Source organism: Sinocyclocheilus grahami, unplaced genomic scaffold (assembly GCF_001515645.1).
Source record: "Sinocyclocheilus grahami isolate Dianchi unplaced genomic scaffold, SAMN03320097.WGS_v1.1 scaffold22.1, whole genome shotgun sequence".
NCBI classification, from domain to species: domain Eukaryota; kingdom Metazoa; phylum Chordata; class Actinopteri; order Cypriniformes; family Cyprinidae; genus Sinocyclocheilus; species Sinocyclocheilus grahami.
This window is the reverse complement of record NW_015505201.1, coordinates 762,610-783,559: the sequence shown is the minus strand read 5'-3', so window position 1 is coordinate 783,559 and position 20,950 is coordinate 762,610. Positions and strand designations below refer to the sequence as shown.

The window sequence follows — 20,950 nt, the reverse complement described above, 5'->3', positions numbered from 1 at the left end:
ATTATATGAATTCTACTAATAAGAACAATATAAAAATGCACTAAGTATTAATTAGCTACTGGATTCATGAATATTAATCAGGTTGTGTGTGTTTGCTCGAACTGATTTGCTGAAATCAAAACAGGGACGATACTAGGTGAGCACCAGCCAATGAGATTGTCGTTTGCGCATTAGTTCCGCCTACTACAGGAAAACCCGGCAGTTCTTAAAAGCTGAAGAATTCCAAAGGATCTCTGTTATTTTTTTACTGGAAAATACAACAAAGTATATCGTTTACATGTAGCGCATCAATTCTGCATGTTATGTAAGACGCTCGCTCTCGCTCTTTGCTCACAGTGAGAGAAAGCGATGGCGAGTCATGCGCCTTCACACTAGAAACACATTACGCCAAATACACAAGCACAGTTGCGCTGCGCATCCATTCAAATGAACTGAAAAATATCACAGATCGCTTGACGGAGAGTGAAACTCTGAAGTGCTCAGTCAAGAGTGTTCTGTGAGTGAAAATATCTCTGTGCTAATCATATACTCAGCATCCAACACACACACTGGCGAGTAAAATCTGAGAAGTGATTAGCCATTGGCTAATATTAGACATCATTTAGTCGCCCAGAGTGAAGATTTAGTCGCATATGCGAGTGATTTACTCGCAATGTAGAGGGTTGACAGTCTATGAGCATGAAGCACTTACAATGTGCGCACATTAAGCGTGTTAAAAACTGCAAAGCACAAAGGGAAGAGACATTGATGCATAGCGTATTATATATGTGCAACAGTTATTGAGCTTTTCTTTTTACAGTTTTAAATTTCAGTTACTGTGATAGTCTTTTCTACGCCCGTGTTTTGTTCTCACAGACATCCGGTAGCAAGTAACAAAACATTAAACTCCGGCAAGAAGATAAAGTCCTTTTTGCAAAATCATAGACATGTATTTACAAATCAAGTATAATGGGAACACAATGATCTTGGAGAGAGCTTTACCGAGCTGACTGCTGTAACCCAGCGTGAGCAGGGTTTAAAGGCTGAACGAATGACTGACAGCCACAGCGGAGAAAAGAGTTTGTGTGAACTTTAATGTAAGGACTTAAATATTCATATGTAGCTCATATTAAGCTATCGTATGGCTTCAGAATTAGCACCGAATAATTCGCACAATTGGGAAAAAAAATAAATAAAAAATTCTCGCTCTAACTGATACCCGATTCGAGAAAACTATCGGAGCCAATACCCGATATGAATATCGGATCGGCGCATTCCTATTTACATCCTCTGAGATTATTTGTCTCTATGGCTGTGCAAACAACAAAATGGATCAAAAAATATATATCTTTTTTTTTCACTGCAAAAATTAATCTCTGTATTCTCTTGCAAAATTTTGAATGTGCACCAAGTTACACTGGTTATTATACTGTTTAGGGATGCGCCGATCCGATATTCATTTCGGGTATCGGAATTTATTTATTTTTTCTCGATTGTGCGAATTATTCTGTGTTACTTCTGAAGCCATACGATAGCTTAATGTGAGCTACATATGAATATTTAAGTCCATATTCAAAACGTAACAATCACTTTAAAGCAGCACTATGTCACTTTTGGTGTTCTAGCGGTTAATAAACAGAACTGCGCACATCCCCCGGAAGAACATTCCAACCGGAGCTACTTCTCTAAGTTTATGTCTATGGCGATTCACGCAGGTATGTGTTACTCCGCAGCGGTGATGACCCGACCAGGCTACAATAGTCCAAATATATGTACTTATTATAAGTGTACTGTAGTGTTTCGCAATAAGACAAAAACGCGGTTTGGAAGATGAATTCATGATGTACTCGCTCATTATATACATTTTGCAAATTTTGAACACAGAAAACGTTACATAGTGCTGCTTTAATGTAGCTTGCGCCAACAGTTGTACACCGAAGCAGTTCCGGGAGCATGACGTATGAGGTCAGCGTTGCGCATGCGCCGATGAGTCTCGTGAAAACCAACGTTTGTTTACAGGATTAAAGGAAGCAAAGTTTCCTTACTTTAGCAAACGGAAACCAGTCTCCTCTTGGCTTATCAAAATCCTCTGACATCCGTCTTTACAAATCCTCGTTTTGTACATTTTGTATTGATCTCTCCCCTGCGTTTCCACTTGCGTCACTTCTGAGCAGCGCATGCGCAAAGCCAACCTCATACATCATTCCCCCGGAACTGCTTCTGTTTACAGCAGTGAGCGCAAGCTAGATTCAAGTGATATGACGTTTTGAATATGGATATTTTTCTTACAAAAACACATCGATTCGCTACAGAAGGCCTTTGTTCACCTCCCCCGGAGCCGGGTGAGACACTTTTTTTTTTTTGGATGGGCGATTTTTATTTAAGTTCTTTTGGACTGAAGCAATGCAACACCCGCTGAGTGGCATTAAACAGCTTGAAAGATCAAAGACAATTTTTAATATAACTCTGACTGGATTCGTCTGAAAGAAGAAAGTCATATACACTTAGGATGCCTCGGGGGTGAGTAAAACACAGCCTAATTTTCAGTTTTGGGTGAACTAACCCTTTAAGTAGTTAATTTTAAATATAGTTAAATAGTATATTATGTATACCGTATTGAACCGAATATAAGACTGTTTTTTTCTTGGAAATACATCTGAAAAAACGCGGTCGTCTTATATTCAGGGTCTAGACTTTGACATGTCAATAATACACCCACAACAATAGGTGGCGCCAAATACGCATAAAACAAGTGTGCCATGAAATACGTAATGTAATGCGTGTTGTAAAGATCACAAGTAAAAACAAAAGAAAACCTTACAGCTGCATGAGTCGTGACTGTCACGTTTACCTGATGGGACCAAAACTCCTTTTGTGATTTTAAAACGTAAGACAGTACCCAGATTTGAAGACTACGGTAATATTTAACTTCTACTGTTAATAAGATTTTGGTAGGCTACTATTAGATGGATAGCCTAAATGTCCTAATTCAGATGGGCTACCTGTTTCTTTTTTTTTAATGGTATATCAAAAAGTGTATATTTTTAAAATGTGATTGTTGGTACATTTGACCAGTTTTTACAATACTTGCAAAACAAAAATTAAAATTGGAAAAGTATGCAATATGAAAATAATTGAAGACAAAATGTGTTTTACTGAGAAAAAACAAGATTTGGTTTTTAAAAAGCCTTTTTCCAAAAGGTACATCTGGGAAAAGGGGGGTCGTCTTATAATCAGGGTCGTCTTATATTCGGGCCAATACGGTATTTAAAATACAAAATAAAATAATTAAATCTTTTTGAGAGCTTGACAGTTCCAGTCCCCATTCATTGTAACTACCATAACAGTAATAACAGTTTCCTTTTGTGTTGCACAAAAGAAAGTCACACAGGTTTAAATCCATATGAGAGGGAGTAAATGATGACATAATTCAGTTTTGGGTGAATGGTTCCTTTAAGTAGTCTAACTTCGCCATGTAATCAGTGATTTGCCCTGTCAGTCTCATATCAGGGTCGCAGCAGTTTGGCGGTATGTGTGCTGTCATTGATTAACGCAGGTAAAAGCCAAAACTTTGGCAGGGCTGGGTCAGTCACGACAGTCACGGCCCTGCTGTCTGGAGGCTTGTTTACCCTGCGAGTCGGAGTTAACCCCACCCTCAGTGTGTGGGATTAGATCAGCATGCCGTATTCACCGGATTACAGTCTTGTTGTCTTTTTCTGAGACCAGGCAACTGTGCACAGCAGGGCTCTACAGTGCGACCATTTGCGACTGAAAACTACTGCGTGCGACTATGACATTTTATTTAGGAGCACCAGTGTGACTGACCCGATCATCATCATCATACTTGTGATTGCGCTCGGGGGAGCTTCAAAGGTTTCTACGTGTTTTTGCAGCGTTGAGTAATGTATCACAGACATTTCTCACGAATCCTTTCATAAGCAAAGTGTAGACAATGAGAGGGAGTAAATGATGACATAATTCAGTTTTGGGTGAATGGTTCCTTTAAGTAGTCTAACTTCGCCATGTAATCAGTGATTTGCCCCGTCAGTCTCATATCAGGGTCGCAGCAGTTTGGCGGTATGTGTGCTGTCATTGATTAACGCAGGTAAAAGCCAAAACTTTGGCAGGGCTGGGTCAGTCACGACAGTCACGGCCCTGCTGTCTGGAGGCTTGTTTACCTTGCGAGTCGGAGTTAACCCCACCCTCAGTGTGTGGGATTAGATCAGCATGCCGTATTCACCGGATTACAGTCTTGTTGTCTTTTTCTGAGACCAGGCAACTGTGCACAGCAGGGCTCTACAGTGCGACCATTTGCGACTGAAAACTACTGCGTGCGACTATGACATTTTATTTAGGAGCACCAGTGTGACTGACCCGATCATCATCATCATACTTGTGATTGCGCTCGGGGGAGCTTCAAAGGTTTCTACGTGTTTTTGCAGCGTTGAGTAATGTATCACAGACATTTCTCACGAATCCTTTCATAAGCAAAGTGTAGACAGGGTGTAAATAAGAGATTCATTGTGCAGTGTAGAGAGCTTCGTTGATTATAAATGTGAGATCGAGATGAACTAAAATGAGTGACTGCTTTTAATGATTTTTAAATGAGTTTGTAAATGTGATACTGATTTAATACAATACAATTCAATAAACAAGAAGTTAATATCAAGTGACTTACATTGTCTCACTATAACATCGAAATCGAAAATAGTTTAAAACAAAGACACAGCGGAGCCGCTGCGCATCTCACTTCAAACACAGCGGTGTTTCGTTTATGAATGAACGGGGTTTTTTAAACGAATCTAGTGAGTCAGTGATTCATGATTACCCATTCATAAAGACAGTCACTTGGTTCATTCCTGAATGAATCAGCAGTTCGAATGAATCAATTGAATGAATGATTCAGTGATAAAAATCAGTGACTTGCCGCCACCTGCTGGCAGTTTTAGTTTCATTTTTAAAGTATCTTTTCAGTTATTTAAATCATTTAATATTTCTATATTCAAAATTTTACATTTAAAACATTAATATCATCATGAATTTATGGATTTAATTGCACTCATTCCACTTCTGAGCCTCATTAAATGTCTGAAAGTACACCAGGCCACTTTTGTGTTCTCTACAAATTAATTTTGTTAATACTGATTTCATTTGATTGGTAACATATTTCTTATTCTACTTGTTCTTATTCTGTCATCTTAATTAAAATTTTTAAAAAGCTTATAAAATATAATTTTTTTAAGAATTTGACTAAAGATGACAATTTTAATAAAGTTAGAGGAGTCAAATATCACCTCGTAATGGGAAGGCTACTTTTTGATAAAATTTTGGATTATTGATTAGAAGGTGCTCCTACATTTTTTAAGTTAGGGAGCACAAGTGCTCCTAAAAAGAAAAGTAAGCGTAGAGCCCTGCACAGTCACGTACAGTTAGCCTACTACCGCATCTGTTTAATTTGCTGTAGTGGGAGATGATATGTAAGATGACACACGGCTGTTTACTCAGCCGGTTTCAGTCTGAAAGGTGTGTCTGGTGTAATTTACATTTCTAATGAAACCTAACAGACAGAGTAAACGTGTTTTATTGCGAATGACATTGCAGAGCTTATAGAGTCTTAAACATAAGTTCTGTTGCTCTCTGCATCATGCAAATATTTTCCATTTGGGTGTTTGGATTTCATGAATGAAATTTTTTAGTTATGAACAACACTGAATCATAATTTTCTAAGTTTTACCAGGGCATTAAACGTCTTTGCACCTGGCTGAGCATGCCCAAAAACTTCCATTATTAAAGTTTTAGATTATATGTAGGGATGTAACGGTATGAAAATGTCCTATCACAATTATAGTGACCAAAGTTATCACGATTATCAATATTATCACGGTTTTGTTAAAATTAGATGAAAATGTTCAAAAAGAACTGATTCACACTGAAAACATTTCAATAAGTTTTATATTTGAAAATCAAAAAACAACAAATACAATTAGCAGCAATATATACATTCTTTTAGCATAAACATTAAATTAACATTAACATGAAGCCCTAATAATAATAATTAATAATAAATCACTCATATATATATGTATATAGATGTTTGTCATTGGTGCTCAGGATCTGCAAATCATTCGCCATCATCCTATCAGACATTTCTCCTTACTCTGTGTATGTGGTAAGTGAACTTTCATGTACTATAATGCAACAGGCTACCGCTAGCAAGCGGCTAACCTAGTGGCTCCGTAGAATGCGTTATTTGTTTCATGCTTCGGGCACACCCCTAACCCCGCCCCGCCCCCGATGTCATCGTCCATCACGATGTTTCACTGCAGACATCGTCCGATGCCAATTTGGTAGACATCACCCAACCCTAGTACTCGGTACCACCGGTACTTAAAAAAACCTGGTACTGTAATGTTTTCCTTTTTTTAGTACCGACTTGGTACTGAATTACCGGGTCTTTTGACAACACTAGGATCAACTGTAGGGTTGGCAATCGAAACTCGATTCCAATTCCAGAATCGGATACTTAAGGTCAGGAATCAGATACTTGTAAAATTTAAATTTAGATTCCGCCTGTCGATTCCTGTGTGCGCTTTTTTTTCTTCATCTGTGAGGACCTGACCTAGCGGTCTGCCAGCACCTTTCTCGCTAATCTAAGCTCTCCAAAGTTTGGCTACACTTGCGATCAGAAGCCAAAAAAGCTAAGTATAATATCTGTGATAGCTAAACATTTTGCAAGAGAGGTGTCACCACCAACATGACAAGCACTTTAATTTAATAGATCGTTAAAGATCGCAAACACGATTCAAACACCAATGTGATTCTATTCCTAAATTACAACGATTCGTCCGTTTCATTCCTCCACCTTTGACGTGTGCGATCACAGCGTTTTATCTTCGTTCGCGCTGCCGATGACCTAAGGAGAGCAGCCGTCATGTATATGAGTGAAACGGCTTCACTGTCTTTTCAACCACACAGTATCATTATTTCTGTTACAAACATTCAAATAATCACAGAAGTACTGGGATAAAAGTTTATAGTTCAGATATAAACTCTGATGTGTATGGTAGCGAATGAAGATTTATCGATTACATTGTTACGCCAGTAGGTGGCGAAATGTTAAAATGTATTTGTCTTGAATCATACAAGAGATTTTTTTTCAAAAATGCTGATTCATCCAGTAAGGAAACAAGTAGGCCTACATCTCGAGTGAGTCATTGAATTATTCATTCATAAATTACACGTGAGTTTGTTTAGTTGATGTTTTTTCTTCAGAATCGTGAGAGAACCACAACTTCCATTGGAAAAAACAATTTATCCAGAATCATGCAGCTCTATTTTGCATACAAACAGCTCTTAAAGAGTCCAGTTTTTATGTAGCCTGTTGATTTTTGTTCATGGTATTCAGCAGCAATTAAATGGTTTGCAAAAAGAGACAGGATAAATGTTTGATATCATTTTTTTCACATTGGAATCGAAAAGAATCTGAATTGATAAGCGGAATCGTAATTGATAAAATTCAAATGATACCCATTTCTAATCAACTGTACAAGTTTCCAGCTTTTGCAGTTTCAAGGCAGAGTTAATTAGATTAAGATGCTTAAAGTATTTGTACAACCTAAAACTTCAAGCACGTCTTTTGTTGGATATTCAAACAGAGGTTTGTTGAATGAATCTTGGTGTTTTGATTATTGGTGTAATTCTGGTGCCAATATCTCTGTTATCAACCACACATTTCTATTTATAGAAAGCCATGCAAATATGTCTAGAGAAATCCAGAAAGTCAAACATTTAAATGAAGAGTAAGGCTAGAGCATAAGTGACATATTTATTGTTGCTTCATGAAAAAGATTACTTTTTTTTTTTTTATGAATTCTTTGTAATTTCATTATAAAAAAATATTGAAAGTTATCAACTTTTTCAATGTGTCTGTTGCATCATGTAATTTTGAGAGCAATAGCTGTCCTTAGTCCTAAAGTAAATAGCACACAACACTCTCATTTAATTTGAATGAAACTTGTGAAAAAAGGTTTGTTTAAAAGTGGTGAGAACAAATTAGTATTGTTCTGGATGTCTCTGCAACCATAAAATTGCTATTTTTACAGGGCATTCCATAGATACTGTGATTCACTGTGTAGACATGAGATGACTCACAAATAACTGGGTCAAAATATGCATATATTTGTCTCTAAAATGTCATCACTCTAGACAACAAACTTAGAATTTTTCAGTTAGGTCTCAGGAAAAAGCATAATTTCTGTGGTGGCATATTTTCATAATGAAGTGTGTGTCTCTGTTTGTGGGACAGTCTGTGTTTGGACTGTGTTTGTGGGCCGTGACCTTTTAATGATGTTCTTGCTGGTATGGATAATGATAAACTATGGAAAGCTGATTGATGACAGAACTTGTGGTATAGACAAACATATTTGATTCGTTTAAAGGAACAATTCATCCAAACATAAAAATTCTGTCATGTCATTCCAAACCCCGCTGTTTTTTTTTTCTATTACACATAAAAGCAGAATTTCTTTCTTTTCCATATAATGACAGTTCATAATGACCATGACTGTCAAGCTCCAAAATGTACTTTTGTCTCACAGAAAAACTTTATACCATATTAGGCTTGCCAGCGATAGACTGTGCTGACGGTGATACCGTTGTTAAGCCGCAACACCGGTTACGTCACTTGCCCACCGCGGCACCAACCCCCACTGTCGTTTTGATGGTGATAAAAATAATTTAGTTCAGTAAAAGAACAGACACTACAATTAAAAACTGAACGCGGCTGCTCAATGCAGCGTGTCGAACGACAGTTACATCACAGATCAGATTTCATTTCTCCAGTGAGGAGAGTGAGTCGAGCTGACTGACAAGAAGAGTGAGGTGAGACAGACATAGACGTTTATCTAAGGTGATTTTGGAAGTTTTTTTTTAAACATTTGTTTCTGATTTAATTGGTTCCACAGTGTTTGCTGATTTTTACTTTATTTAAACCTTGTGTAATTTATTTATTTTATTTGACATCAAGGTGTATGTCATGCCTCCAAGCTTTCTTTTTCGTTTTGCTAATAAACGTTCTACGTTTTTTATTATTATACATGTTTACTCATTTTCAGTTTTGTATACCCATTTAAACTTTATGCAAGTTATTTGTTATTTTATATTAGGCATAGCCTGCCTTATAGCATGGTGTATTTTTATTCATTTTGTTAATAAAAGTTCTATGTTTTATATATTGGCTAAAGTGAGTTTGACGTTGTATTTTGTTGTTGCATTCAAGCAATTGACGCCGAATTTCCGCTAATTCAAATTCAAATGCGCTTTTAAGTTATTTAAAAGTGAAGGAAAGCGAGGAAAAGAGGGAACATTCAAACTAAATAAAAATGAGCAATTGCTTTACGCCGAATTGCCGCTGTTTGAAAGTGAAAGTAAAATGCGCACTCCGCTTTTTCAAGCTATTTAAAAGCGAAGGAAAGCAAGAAAAAGAGGGAACGCCCCTGCCCCCACGGTGATACCGGTATTATCGGTGTTCACACGTCAATGAGGAAAAGAGGGAACATTCAAACAAAATAAAAATGAACAATTGCTTTACGCCGAATTGCCGCTGTTTGAAAGTGAAAGTAAAATGCGCACTCCGCTTTTTCAAGCTATTTAAAAGCGAAGGAAAGCAAGAAAAAGAGGGAACGCCCCTGCCCCCACGGTGATACCGGTATTATCGGTGTTCACACGTCAATTAACCGGTGAAAAAATTTCCTCACCGTCACAACCTTAATACAGATTTTTTTTAACTCTTTCCCCGACAGCATTTTAAAAAAAAAGTTGCCAGCCACCGCCAGCGATTTTGATGATTTTCACAAAAATTTGATGGCCTCCAGAATATTTTGCTGTATGAATATTTGAATATGCAATACACCAAAATAAAGATCAGTTTTATTCTAGCTTAAAGCATTCTTGTTTTATCAACACTTGAATATAGATAGGTTTCATAAAAATGCATAATTTTGAGCAAAAAGGTGAGAAAATCACATTTTTATCAAAAACTACATCTGGGTAATATTCAGTATGATTATCATAGCATAAATCCAGTAAATCGCTTCTATCAACACCTCCAAAGCTTGCACAGACATATACCAATTCCTGGATCAACATTTTACTCTGTAACATTATGCAGTTGCCATTGCTGATGATCGCATTATTTTTCATATGCATCTGTTTACATAAGAGATCGCTCGTTTCTCCATCCTGTAAACGTGTTTTTGTTCGGGAGGGTTTGTACTCGTTCAGAAGATGTGTAATAGCGCCCCCGAGGGTAAAAACTCGTCTTTGGCGGGGAAGCGTTGTCTTCTAAAAGACGAGATAACTCGTCAATGTCGGGGAAAGAGTTAATCAGCCTATCTTTTTTTTTTTTTTTTGATCGATTCATTTCTCAAGCTCTGTATTGCAGATTTCTTAAATGTTTAATGTCATTGTTTTTATGAACTTAATTTTCCCCTAGTTTTTGCATTTTCAAGCTGAGTTCATATTTGTTTTAGTAACATTATGTATTTGTCGTTTACTTGGCCTGACAAACTCAAACTTGTAATTGAAACTGCAATGCCCAAAGATTCAAAGCGCAGATGATACTCTAAGAATGAATCAAACTATTGTACACAGTCACTGAGGTGTGGTGGATGGTAATTATGGGCAATATTATTAACACAGGCATTTCTGTAACTCAATTTGGAAGGATTGGCTACTTTTTAAAACAGATTCTCAGCTGTTGCCATTCTTTTAAAAGAAGGAAGGAAAAGCAGCAATTTCAGGTGGATAATGGCCCAGTTTGCCTCACCCACATCAGTTTGCTTTGTTTACCTGCCCACATGTGACTTGGCACCCTTCCTGCATCATTACAGCGTGTGTATAATGATGTCATGCTCCTTTGCTGATGTTTCCATAGCGAAAGCACTCTGTCTCACCTGATTGTCTGGAGGGAAAGGCACAGTAGGAGGAGGAGACATCACATCTGCTTGATAGACGGCACAGCCTAATGTTTTATGTGCTGCTAAAGGAAGCCCCTTCGCTCTCAGGGGAAAATCACAGCCAAACAAAGAATAAAAGACTTGAAGATAGAGGAGGAGATTCTTTCTATGGGATAAATTAATGGGAGATACATTAGGAGTTGTCATCTAGCACAATAAGGTTGCAGTTTTAATTTTTCTCTTTATATCTTGAGATATGAGTTATGTGCTTTATGTCTCTCTGGCTGGCTGCTAGTATCTTAAAATATAAAATTTCCCCCCCTCACACTGATTTTATTTGTGTGTTCTGAATGTTGCATTATGTTATCTGGTGAATTCTTAGGAACTAGCAACAGTGCAATAAACTTTTAAATTGTACACAATAACTATAAAATAAGCTTGACATCCTTCGACTGAATTTAGATAGAGAAGGTTTATCTAAATGTTGTCAGTGGTAAACGTGTACTGCAACATGACTTGCATTTCGGTTCACATATCAGCAGCCCTAAATTCTAATCAGCAGATATTTGGCCACATTGACACTATCAGAATTGGCTGATAACTGTGCCTGCTTTGATTAAATGGAGTATCTCACCCAAAAATGAAAATGTCTGATAATAATGCATTTATGGAACTTGTTTGGTGCAAATTATTGTTGGATTGTTGTTTTCCGCCCGCACTGTGAATGCTCAATAAAACATGAAAACATATAAGTGTATTATAAATATTTATAACACATTTCTAATACCATATTATAAATCATAAATATTTATGATTTATGAATAAAATGTATAAATGTATAAAATATATTAATTATAAGCTGCACCTTAAACAAAACCACTTTTGTTGAAATTATTATATATATATTTTTTCAACAAAAGATGCCATTATCTTGAAGGTGTTTATTTATATTTATGTATTTATTTTATACATTTTATAATTTATATATTTGTTTTTGATGGCACTTTTTAAGAAGAATTTTAAGTGTGATTTCCATGTGAAGTCTTGGAAAATATTTTTTTTGATTATTTTTTTTCTCATTATACTGAGCTATGTTGGCTAGAAACTGCTTTTTTGTGAATCCTTGTATTTTTTATTTATTAATTCATTCTTATTTTTTTAAATTAAATCCAGGTTTTTCCAGATGACTGGAAAAGTCATGGACATTTAAAAGATGCGTGAGCACTGTATGAAACCGTATTATTAACCCCTAACTAACACACAGAATTGACATGCCACTGTGGTATCATTATAGTATTTCCATCTCTTATGTAATTTAAGAGTCTCAAGTTATTATTTGTCATCAAAGACAGTCCTCAGAGTATAAAGTCCTTCCTCTATAAGCTAAAAATCTCACATGTCTCCATTCCACATGTCCATACAGGAAGCATACTGGAAATATATGAGGTTCCCGCAGGAAGAAAAGTGTGGAGAGAGCTTTAGTCCATTCAGACATGTAATGTGGTATATTTTTAGCCCAGAGTGTGACACAACCTCTCTGTAAAGTAAAAAAATGCATGCTCTGATTTTAGAAAGTGTGCTTTGAATTGAAACAGTCTGTTTGGATTCCCTCTTGTGTACACGGTCACAGGCGAGTGAAGGTGGGTTGTATATTTATCTGATTGCTTATTTATGCAGGTCGTCTTGCTGTAAAGTTGAATGGATTTGTGATTTATTGTTTCTGTATGTCTTGTCTCTGTAATTCTGTTTATCAGCGTGTCCATAATGATTGTCTTCTGTTTCTCTCATGTCATACAAAGTTCAGTGCATATTCATAGCAGTTATATCGCTAACACCACATTGCTGAGTGATGAGGGACAGATTGCTGTCTGAAATTTAATATACCTATAGTGACAGGTCACACCATGGCAGAAATGTGCTGCGTTTCCTCTGTGAAAAGGCGCTGGATATAGACCTGCATTCAGTTATAGCAGGCCCTGTTTTGGAAGTGTTCAGGCATGCTGGGAGTTCGTATTATGTTATGCTGTAGCTTTAACATGGCTATAGGGCATTGCAGCATTACGTAACCTGGCTCTTCATTTTCTCATGAGTCAGTGCTGTGAGGAACAAGCGTTTTAGTGTTGGTTTGTTGCAATGATCAAAGTCTCTATTATCTTGAGTAGTTTTTAAGAATTCATTTTTATGAATGAGTCCAGGTTCTTCACCAAGCTGTACTAGAAGTTATAAATATGGTGATAGATAAATATTTGATGGGAAACATTCAGAGTTTGGTCATTATTTTATTTTATTTCGTTTTTTAGAATCATAAATTACTTATTGATTCATCTTTAGGCTAGTGCCAAAAATGCTGCAATATCCGCCACAAAATAATCTCCATAGAATTAAACCCCATGTTTCAGAATATTTGGATGGTTGTCATTATTTTATTTTATTTCGTTTTTTAGAATCATAAATTACTTATTGATTCATCTTTAGGCTAGTGCCAAAAAATGCTGCAATATCCGCCACAAAATAATCTCCATAGAATTAAACCCCATGTTTCAGAATATTTGGATGGTTGTAGTTCTATGCACATGGTCATGCTTTCCTTCTCGGCTTGTGGCCAGTCCTGAATAAAATCCACAGAATTCCATAAAAATCTCTGCAGACTTCATGATTTTAACTGCTGTTGTTTTCGAAGTTCTACACATCCCTGCTCCATTTTCATTTTATTTTATTTTATTATTTTCAGAAATCATAAATGACTTGTTGCTTCATCGTTAGGCTAGTGCCAAAAAAAGTTGCATCTCTGCATCTTATATTTGTTTTTAAATTCAGTATTTTTTTGATAATCAGTTTAATTGAAATCCATTCCATATAATTCTTTGTCCTCCACCATCAGCACAGAAAAAGTATGCAGATTCTGTATGGCTCTGATGGCTGATCAAGAGGTGTGTGTGTATAGTGAAACCAGCTTCTTTCCCATGCTCTTGAGGAGTCAGTCTCCTCAGTTGTAACTACATGAGGGTTTTAAACAGGTTAGTTTGCACCGACACATAACACAGCTGGGTTCACATGATATTCAGTGTAACCCAAGCTTTGCCGCTGAGGTTCTCTGATATCATACACATGCCAAGGTTCTCGGCTTTCAGGGGCTAACAGAATTAAAGCCGCATGAGGACAACCAGCAAAAGAACAAAAAATCTATATTTGTCCTATGAGGGTCAATTTCTGCATACCCTGCAATAAAAAAAACAGTTTTTCTTTCCTTAATTCAGCAACCTTTGTTAAATTAGCTGTACTTTGAACGTCAATGTATTTCAGTGTCATATTTGTTTACCCGACTGCTGCCTTGCAAAAAAGTTCAACCCTTTGAAGCATTAGTGTCGTGTCATAGAGTAATAAAGAGAGGAAACGGGTAACCAGATCCATCTGCCTCAGCGGTGCATTCACACGCCTTTCCAGTATTCAAAGCCAATGCGACAGCTGACATGTGTACAGCAATTTACAGGACAAAATACTTCATGACTTTAAAAAACATGAAGTCTTTGTACACTTCATATGGTAATAGGCCTATCTGCATTGCTTTAGAATCACCTGGCGGTGATAACTGGTTTATAAATGTTAGTCAAAACCACAATCATATTTTGTGCATGTTTTGCGCAGCTTGTCAGTGAACAACGGCTCTGTGTAGTAAATGCTGCTCCACGTGAAAGCCAGCACGTGATTAAGATTTACCGCTGATTACAGAACCGGCTTTACTGACAAGATGCGCGTTAAATATCGCATGCGATTAATCGTGCAGCCCTAATTGCTATCCAGTCAATCTAACAGGCTAATATTTACAGCAACGAAATCTTGTTATTACTATTATTATTAGTAGTAGTATTGCTATTAAGTATATAATTTAACATGTTACACAATAAAACAAAGACTTCATTTAAACTAGTATTATATTATACATTTTGTCATTAATAAATGTATGTGTATTACGCTTACACTGCAAGGGCTTTTTAATTGTAATTATTTGTATTGCAATCAGTTGTCAGCTAAAATTTCATTGTTATAACAGCCCTACATGTAAGGCAGATATCATTATATCACGTCTTGTGGCTTTGTGACACTACTGAGGCTTTTAGTGGCTGGCTGCTGTGTTGAGCCGATTGCTGGCGCAGCAGTTTCAGAGCGGTGAGGTTAGGAGCGTGTTTTCACAGCACACTAAAGCTGGAACCGAGTGAAAGGGCCCTCACACTAACCCTTCACCTACCTTCCCTTTCACTGGCTTTCTGTGAAGTGGAGATTTCCTTCATCTAGACCACACCTTAGCAGTGTGTGTGAGTCTGAATTCGTTTAATGGGAGTGTGTGTGTGTGTGTGTACATGTCCTTGGCCTTGACAAACTGCTAATTTGTGATATTTTAGATGTTCTATTTCAGTGGCTGACAGTTAACTGTGGCCACTTTCAGTTGTCCGATTGAAAAACAGTCTAAATGTGATTCTTTTGATGGGTCTGTTTTATGTATTCAAAATGTTTTTTTGATTACTCTGCATTCTTTTTTCTCTCCACGTGTTTAGAATGTCTTGCTTTAAAAATATTATTTCGGAGAGGTCTCCTGCAAACTGTTGCCGAAATGTTTGGTCATCAGCATTTCTGGGCTTTTTTCCCCTTTGTTGGCCAATGTCAATGAGATCTGGTCTTTGTCAGCCTGTATCAAAGAATGCAACATTCTGAGAGACTCATTTGTGAGACTCTTTCTCACCATTTAAATGCAAAGTAGACTGTGGTTGGTTGCTTTACATGTCAGGAGGTCTTTTCCTTTTTGAATGGTCAGTTCTTGACCAAAATAAGCTCTAAAGAGGAACAGGCTGACAAAGGTTTGGCGACGCAAGACTATTTCACACCTGATTAGGACTTGGTGTCAGCAATAGTTTTTGTTATTCATGCAGCACTGTGGTTGGTTTATCATGTCTGGGGTGTCTCTTTCACAGTAGAATGCATGAACTTCCAATATTACAGCATTTCCTGTTTGGGTTTCTGTGCGTTCATCAGACTTTCTGTGGTCACTGACTCCGAGATAAGGGCATGGGGCATTCTCAGCTCTTTCTGATGCCAAGTCTTTATTAAAGCTTCTAGGTCCTTTAGGCTATGTGAAATTTTCCAGACAAAGTTTTGGCAGCCCACTATGTGTTGATGAAACGTGTTAACTTTTAATGGCAATGGCAGTTTTATTTATATAGCACTATTTAGTACAACCAGAGTTGACCAATGTGCTTTACAATAGAATAACTAAAAACTGCAATAACACAATGAAAAGTAAAAAGCAGTAAAACCAAGAGGAAGGGGGGAAAAAACATCATAACATGCAACAAAAACATAGGACAAGGATAAAGCGTGCTAAACCAGAATTTATTAATCAGAACAATTAATCTGTGCAAAGTTAATCGACAAAAAAAAATTAAAAATGTTTGTCTTGGTAGTCTTTAATCAAAATCTGAACATTTGCTTCCCCTCTGAAATGGCATTCCTTCTGTGATGTCAGTTTGATGAACATATATCCTTAACCACATCCCTCCAACCTTTAGGTTGCTGTGAGTGTGAGATGGAGACGAGGAGCACAAAAATAAAACCCTGCCCTCGATTCAATATTCCGTTTCAGTTGAAAATACGTCACTATACTGAATTAAGTAGGCAGCAACTTAATCCTGTAGCAATGCTTGTTTTATTCTGAGAGTTTAATTAAAATGGGGTAATTTATCACAGACTAGTCTTGGCTTTTGTTCCTACCTCCCTGTTTAGATCCATAAAACTGAAATTAAAGTTGGTCTGATTAGTTTTTTCCTCTGATATCGTTTTCTGCAAATTATAGGATAGTGAGGTATGCTTGTTTAAATAGTTTGTTTCTGAAACTAAACCAGGAAGCTTCCATATCTCTCCTTTCTGTTAAAGCCATGCTTTGTGGAAATGTTATTTAAATGTTATCATCTCTTTATCATTGAAGAAAATCTAATAAAAAGGCCTAGATGCTATCTGCTGATTTTCATCGCATTTTCTGCACTTATTTTTAGGCAAAGTTGTCTGAAATGGTTTAAAAAAAAAAGTGATGTGCTCTCATTGATAATTAATAATAACACTTTTTCAAAATAAGCCAAAATATTGAATAAACAATTATTTTTTACTTCTGCATAGTTTTGTGCATTTCCACATGTGCCACAGTGATGTACTGTATATATAAAATATTTGATACATCTTTTTTTCTTTCTTCATTCAGGGTGAAAATGACCTATGGCAGAAGTTGAATCGCAAACAGAGAGACTCTGAGTAAGCTGGACGGGGCCTGTCCCATAATCCGCGCTCGTCGGGTCAAGGGACCATGGGAGATGGAGGCGTCAATGCGGTGGGAGAAGGGGTGAATCAGTCCCATATGCTCTTTGACCGCTTCGTCCAGGCCACCACCTGCAAAGGCACTCTCAAGGCTTTTCAAGAGCTTTGTGACTTCCTGGAACTCAAGCCCAATGAATACCGTGTGTTCTACCACAAACTCAAGTCCAAGCTCAACTACTGGAAAGCCAAAGCTCTCTGGGCCAAGTTAGACAAGCGCGCCAGCCACAAAGAATACAAAAAAGGAAGGGCCTGTGCCAACACCAAAGTATGAAAGTTTCCCTGGGGTGAAAGAGAGTGGTTTGGTTATTAGTTCTCAAACTTGTAATGTTCTGGTATTGCTTAAAATAGATTCTTTATGGACTTTGTGGCTTGATTATTAGGTTTTTACTCCTTATGAATTGTTTCTCAGTGTCTGATCATTGGAGCTGGACCATGTGGTTTGCGTACAGCCATAGAGCTGGGCTTCCTTGGAGCCAAGGTGGTTTTGTTGGAGAAGAGGGATGCATTCTCCCGAAACAATGTGCTCCATCTTTGGCCTTTCACCATTCAGGATCTGAGGGGTCTTGGAGCCAAGAAGTTCTACGGCAAGTTTTGTGCTGGAGCCATCGACCATATCAGTAAGTAGTATATCAAATGATTTTTTTCATGACAGCTAGTGGACAGCACTAAACGTAGATGGGTTAGACACATTGGAGACTTTCAACAATTACTCAAACCACCTTCCGAGGTGTTCAAGGACTCCCAGCAAGTGTAGTGTAAATACTAATGCATACTGATTCATCCCAGACGTTAAATAGCTGCCCACTCATGTAATCATTTTGGGATGTGTTGGGGAAAACCTGCCAAAACAAGGTCTTTAAACTTTGCCAGCAAGATAGAACTGGTTTGGCCAAGAAGAAAATAAATTGGACTTGTAAAAGTGATGTATCTAATCAGAGGAACTTTTCTAGAACGTCTTGTCCACGTTTTGAGTCAGATTTTAATACCATGTGTAAATGGAGTCTCAGATGTGGTTTTTGTTTTTGTAATCTCTTACTGCAGGTATTCGTCAGTTGCAGCTGATGCTCTTGAAGGTAGCTCTTCTCCTTGGCATCGAGATTCACGTCAACGTGGAGTTCAAAGGCCTCATTGAGCCACCAGAAGACCAAGAGAATGAGAGTAAGATCAGTTTCTCACGTCCTTTCCATGCTAAAGTTCAGCAGTTCCATTCATTTGTTTCCATTTCCACATAAATACCAGTCGTTCTAAAGAGCCTAGGCATATCCTGAACGGATACCAAGTCTTGCGGAGAAAGGACTTGTCTGTCAGCGCTGAACATGCTGTTGGTTTTTCCAGGAATTGGGTGGAGAGCCGAGGTCCACCCCAGAACACATCCAGTCAATGAGCTAGAGTTCGACGTCATAATTGGGGCTGATGGGAGGAGAAACACGCTGTCAGGTAAGAATATAGCACTTCATATAAAATCATAATTGAGAATGTCCTCTCTTTGAATCTTTAGTTCTTGTCTAGACAGGAACAAAAATAATTAGTGGTGCTTGCCTTGGGATTTGATCAAACCTCAGTGTGTAACTTGTCCTGCAGACTTGTAGAAAAATATTGTAGACTTGCACTAACATTCAAATGTTTGTAGGATGTTTCAAAGATTTTTAAATGGTTTTGAAAGAAATCTCTTATCCTCACCAAGGCAGAATTTATTAAAATTGTGTAATATTATTACAATTAAAATACTGTTTTCTTTTTTCTTTTCTTATTTTTGGAAATGTAATTTATTTCTGTGATGCACAGCTGAGTGTTCAGGATCCATTACTCCAGCCTTCAGTGTCACATGATCCTTCAGAAGTCATACTAATATGTGGATTTGGTGCATTAGATACATTTTCATGATTCTTTAAATAAAACGTTGAAATGCTTTTATCATATAAATATAATTTGTAACAATGTAAAATTCTTTATTGTCACTTTTACGTTTACATTTACATTTAGTAGATGCTTTTATCCAAAGCGACTTACAAATGAGGACAATAGAAGCAATCAAAACCAACAAAAGAGCAATAATAGGCAAGTGCTATGACAAGTCTCGGCTACAAAAAATAGATAAAATAAAATTAGATTAGAGAGTGCTAGTGTTTAGAGGGTCAAATAAAGATGGAAGATATGTGTTTTTATCTGTTTCTTGAAGATGGCTAAGGACTCAGCTGCTCGAAGTGAGTTGGGCAGGTCATTCCACCAGGAGGGAACATTTACTATTCCCTCCTGGCGGAATGACCTCTAGTGATCTTGTGCCTCTTTGGGATGGCACAATAATACGACCTTCACTTGCAGAACGCAAGCTTTCTGGGCACAACAGTCTGAAGTAGTGAATTTAGGTAAAGGGGTGGTTTTGTAGGCAAACATCAATGCCTTGAATTTTATGCGAGCAGCTATTGGTCAGCCAGTGCAAACTGATGTGTGAGGTGTCACTTTTGGTCAGTTTAATGTGTCCTTAGCTGCTGAATTAAAAAAAAAACTTTACTGAAAGGTGTAGTGCACATTTAAAGATGACACATGATTTTCTGGTCACTAGATATGCATAGGACGGATTTTGACTAAAACACTAACAACTAAAAACACTAACAACTGCTTAGCAGCACATTCAAAACACTCAATGTCTTCGTAACAAACTGGCAACCACCTAGTAAAATGGTGGTGGGTTTTGCACCACTCACATTTTCTTCAAATATGTAAAAAATCTAGTTTTTAGTAATTGGAAATCTCACTGATCTGTTGTTGATCTGCATAAACATTTTGGCGTTCATACTTATGAATGTGTATGCTGTCTCTCCAGGTTTCAGGAGGAAGGAGTTTAGGGGCAAATTGGCTATTGCTATCACAGCTAACTTCATTAACCGCAACACAACTGCAGAAGCAAAGGTGGAGGAGATCAGTGGAGTAGCCTTCATCTTCAACCAGAAGTTCTTCCAGGACCTTAGAGAAGCCACAGGTACAATAAGCACTCTTATTGAATATATATATGTCAGACTTTGATTTAAGAACAGCAGCTACAGCTCATAGCTAACAAAAGAACTCTTGTTATACTTTTAGAGAAGCTCTTGTGGTGCTTCTAGAAGATCCAGCAGTGTAGGAAACAAATACTTGAAGAATCTCGTATTGAAGAGCTGTCCCTGTGCTTTGTGCTGAGTTGGCAGACTTTGTTGCCATTTTCTGAGTTGTATAATCACTGTTATTCTTCTCTCTCTCTGTCCTGTTGATGGAGGGAGTGGGCGCATTATCCGCCGCACAGATGGAACTTAATTACATCTGTGAACGGATGCAAACAACTTCCTCTTTCTATATCTGTTCCCCTCTTTCCCCCCCCTTGACATGCTCTCTGTCACATCTCCACTTCAATCTCTTCCTCGCGCTCGCTCATTTAGTCTTTTTCTCTTTTGGTTTGCCTCCACAGGAATTGACCTGGAAAACATTGTCTACTATAAGGATGACACACACTACTTTGTAATGACTGCCAAAAAGCAGAGCCTGCTGGAGAAGGGTGTCATTCTACATGTGAGTGATCAAAGAGTTTGACTAGCGCAGTTTTCTAACCAATCTCCACTCTTTTATTTTCACTTATCCCTCCCTCTTTATCTCTTTCTCTTCCTGTTTGCCTTTCTCTGTCC

The 20,950-nt window shown here is 37.5% G+C and overlaps 1 protein-coding gene across 9 annotated transcripts in view; it reads left to right on the top strand.

The window, feature by feature from the left end:
• Positions 1–20,950, top strand: part of LOC107559327 (protein-methionine sulfoxide oxidase mical3a) — a 76,650-nt gene that overhangs the window by 17,743 nt on the left and 37,957 nt on the right. For all 9 annotated transcript variants that reach the window (XM_016243128.1, XM_016243135.1, XM_016243114.1 and 6 more), the window contains exons 2-7: positions 17,182–17,559; positions 17,704–17,911; positions 18,336–18,452; positions 18,630–18,731; positions 20,119–20,274; positions 20,737–20,837. In XM_016243128.1, coding sequence (XP_016098614.1) covers positions 17,284–17,559; positions 17,704–17,911; positions 18,336–18,452; positions 18,630–18,731; positions 20,119–20,274; positions 20,737–20,837 — 960 coding nt within the window. In that variant the 5' untranslated portion in view covers positions 17,182–17,283. The remainder of the gene's footprint in view (positions 1–17,181; positions 17,560–17,703; positions 17,912–18,335; positions 18,453–18,629; positions 18,732–20,118; positions 20,275–20,736; positions 20,838–20,950) is intronic.